General features: G+C 34.1%; 1 protein-coding gene across 1 annotated transcript; it reads right to left on the minus strand.

Annotated features, from left to right (window-relative positions):
* Nucleotides 1-234: 234 nt before the first annotated feature.
* LOC141546590 (olfactory receptor 5p57-like) lies at nucleotides 235-1,215 on the minus strand. Its single transcript, XM_074274526.1, has one exon. It carries the CDS (start codon nucleotides 1,171-1,173, stop codon nucleotides 235-237), a length of 939 nt encoding a protein of 312 aa, XP_074130627.1. The 5' UTR covers nucleotides 1,174-1,215.
* Between the last annotated feature and the right edge of the window lie 2,676 nt (nucleotides 1,216-3,891).

Raw genomic sequence — 3,891 nt, forward strand, 5'->3', positions numbered from 1 at the left:
AATTTTCAGACATTCAACCAAGATTTAAATTTACAAATGTAGCCCATCACAATGAAAATATGCATTAAAAAACTATTTATTGGTAGCACTTAATCCTAGCCATTCTATCACTAAAATATTAGATAATCTTGGGAAAACACAATTTCATTTTTGTTTTTTGCATTCCCTCAAACCTTATGGATTGCCTGAAACATAGTATATACTTAATAAAATTTTTTTTGTATTTAGTCATATTCATGAAAAAAGATGTTTTTTACTCATCAGTTTTCTCAGGGCCTCTTTTACTTCATTATTCCTTAGACTGTAGATCAAGGGGTTCAACATGGGGATAATAACAATGTAAAAAACAGACATGACCTTATTCACATCTGTGGAGTAACTGGACTTGGGCATTACATAAATGAATGTAAGGGTGCCATAGAAGAGAGTGACTGCTGTGAGGTGGGAAGTGCAAGTTGAGAAAGCTTTAGATCTCCCTTCAGTAGAGCTTATCTTCAGGACAGAGAAGAGGATGTATATATAAGAGATTATTATAATTAATACTGTGATCATAATTATTGACCCAGTAGAAGCAGAAGGAAGAGTTTCAGCAAGATCATCTCGGGAGTAAGAAAGTTTCAAAAGTGGTGCATAATCACAGAAAAAGTGATTGATTTTGTTGGATCCACAGAAAGATCGATTTAATATACAACCAGTAAAGATCCAAGCATTTATACCACTACCCAGATAGGATGTGATTAGTAGCAGAGTGCATGCCCTAGTAGACATTTTGGTGGAATAGAGTAGGGGACTACAAATGGCCTCATACCGATCATAGGCCATCACAGCTAGCAGGAAACACTCAGCTGTCCCAAAGGTGGCTCCACAGAACATCTGGGCCACACAGCCTCCAAGAGGGATGTTGGTTTTGTCCACAAGGAAGTTCTTCAGCATAACAGGTGTGACAGATGAGGAATACGATGTGTCCACAAAAGCCAAGTGACTGAGGAAAAGGTACATTGGAGTGTGAAGTTGGGAGCTATTTCTGATCAATATGACTATGCTTATGTTACCAACTAAGGTGACAGAATAGACACCCAGAAATATCACAAAGAGGATGGCACACAGGATTGGATCATCTGTTAATCCCAAAAAGATAAATTCAGTCACAGCAGTACAGTTATTGCCAGACATATCCTGGAAAGAGTACCTATTAGATAGAAGAAAGGAGATTAAAACAGAATACAGAACTTAGCTTTGCATATGTCTATTGATGTATTCAGGAAACATGTGCTGATCTTCCGATTGATCTATCCTACTATCTTATTTCCATTCTTGAGTCTTATTCATCACGACAGGTGACAAAACAAAGATTAGTAAATTTCATTCCTCCAAATTGTTCTCCATGGATCAACAATACAGTATGATTTCCCAATTTTGTCATTGTGACATTGTGAAGAATTCTGTAAGAATGAAAAGGATTTTTAACATCTATACCAAGATAAGGTCTAAATGAATTCATGATTTAGTCATAAAGAATGATACTATAAGTAAATTACAAAAATAAGGGATAATCTACCTCTCAGATAGAAGGAAGGAATTTATAGCCAAAGAAGAACTAGAGAACATTATGAAATACAAAATGAATAATTTTGATTAAATTGAATTGAAAGGGTTTTGTACAAACAAAACCAATGCAGCTAAGATTAGAAAGGAAGTAGAAATCTGGGAAAGAATTTTACATTCAGTGTTCTGATAATGGCCCCACTTCTAAAATATAGAGAGAATTGATTAAAATTTATAAGAATACAAGACATTCTCCTTGATAATTGATCAAAGGATATGAACAGACAATTTTCAGATGAAGAAATTCAAGCCATTCATAAGAACAAATGCTCTAAATCACTATTGATTGAGAAATGCAAATTAAGACAACTCTGAGGTAAAACTTTATATCTCTCACACTGGCCAAGATGACATGAAAAGATAATGATAAATGTAGGAGGAGATGTGGGAAAACTGGGATACTAATATATTGTTAGTGAGATTGTAAACTGATCTAACCATTCTGGAGAGTAATTTGGAACTAGGCTTAAAGAGCTATAAAACTATGCATACCCTTTGATCCAGCACTATCTTTACTTGGTCCATATTCCAAGATCATAAAAAAGGGGAAGGGACCCGTGTGCAAAAATGTTTGTGGTAGCCCTTTTTGTAGTGACAAGAAACTGGAAATTGAGTGGATACTCATCAGTTGGGGAATGGCTGAATAAGTTATGATCTATGAATATAATAGAATATTATTTTTCTATAAGAAATGATTAGCAGAAGCCTAGGAAGACTTACATGAACTGATGATAAGAGAAGTGAATAGAACAAAGAGAACATAATACACAGCAAAAACAATCTGTGGTGATCAACTGTGATGGACTAGGCTCTTTTCAACAATGAGGTTATTCAGACCAATTCCCATAGATTGTCATGGAGAGAGCTATCTTCATGCAGAAAGAAGGCTGTAGGAACTGAAAATGGATCACAACATAGTATTTTCACCTTTTTGTTGTTGTTTGCTTGCTTTTTGTTTTGTTGCTCATTTCCCTTTTCATTTTTATCTGATTTTTCTTGTGCAGCATGGTAATTGTGAAAATATGTATAGATGAATTGCACATATTTAACATATACTGAATTACTTTTTGTCTAGTGGAGGGGGGGGGAAGAAGGGAGAAAAATTTGGAACTTCTTAGCAGACAGGTGATAGAATAGAGAAGATTAAGATTCATTTGATATCACTTATTTGTTGATCTTATATGTAATTAATTGATTGTTTTCCTGTAATTACTTTTGTCTACAATTACTTGTTATGGTTCTTTCTTTGTCTCTGAAGTTATTTTAGAATTCAGCTGGTCTATACTGGGTTAATTTTAGAAAGACATCTCCCTTGCAAATCACTGACCTATGTCTGCCTCAAGGAATTTAACTGCCCTTTGGGAATGTGTTGGAAAGTACAGGAATCTGATCTAAAGTTTTACACCACCAAACTATCCTTCTAGGAAGTCTGGTTTTCTATCCAAAAGTCTGAGACACTAATTGCATCTCTACCCAAATAATGGGTATTTCTTATTCTCATGAAAAAAGAAGGAAACCCATTGCTATCCTCTATTATCAAATTTCCAACCTTTCAGGTGTTCCCTACACCTCAGCTTTATAATCAATCATGTGGCATTTAATCCCATAATGTCATCTATATTCTGTTCAGCACTTTGTTTTATACTCCCAAAAATCCATCAAAGGAGAACTATCCTCTTACTCAGGGTGTTTGGCATTAGGGAAGGCAATCACTGATTAATTTATTGATAGGATGCATACCCTTGTTAATAAATGTTCTCTTGCTCAAAGAATTTCCTCAACTTACTTTTTTCTTCCATTTCAGATGCAACACATTAGAGATATAGAATAAGATGTGCATTCTCAAATATGGCCAATTGGTTGTGTTCCTTGAATATATATATATATATATGTATATCTTACAAAGGAAAGTTTATATACGTAATATATATTTGGCATATATGTGCATATATATGTTTAACCTTTAAAATTCTCTTGATAATATATTCAGTTGATTCTTGTTGAGTTTGAAATTGAAGAAATTATCTTAAATATTACTTTTTCCTGGAATGATCTTATTACTCCTAAAATAAATCCATGTTTCTTCTCTCCTAAATTCAATAAGAAAGAAAGTAAAATATTGCTATGATGTTCAGCTGAGAAAGTACCTGACTATAATGCTCATTTATGAGTCTATAGTCTGCCTTTTTTGACCACAAAAAGAGAAACCCTTAACCAAAAAAGTTGTAGAGCACAGAGTCAATTTTTAAAGCCTCCTATTTCCCCCTTTGCACTCAAGGGAAGATT

Source organism: Sminthopsis crassicaudata, chromosome 6 (genome assembly GCF_048593235.1).
Source record: "Sminthopsis crassicaudata isolate SCR6 chromosome 6, ASM4859323v1, whole genome shotgun sequence".
NCBI classification, from domain to species: Eukaryota; Metazoa; Chordata; class Mammalia; order Dasyuromorphia; family Dasyuridae; genus Sminthopsis; species Sminthopsis crassicaudata.

Bases quoted from the DNA above. Each gene is read 5' to 3' on its own strand.
- LOC141546590 (XM_074274526.1), bottom strand. From the start codon at position 1,173: ATGTCTGGCAATAACTGTACTGCTGTGACTGAATTTATCTTTTTGGGA.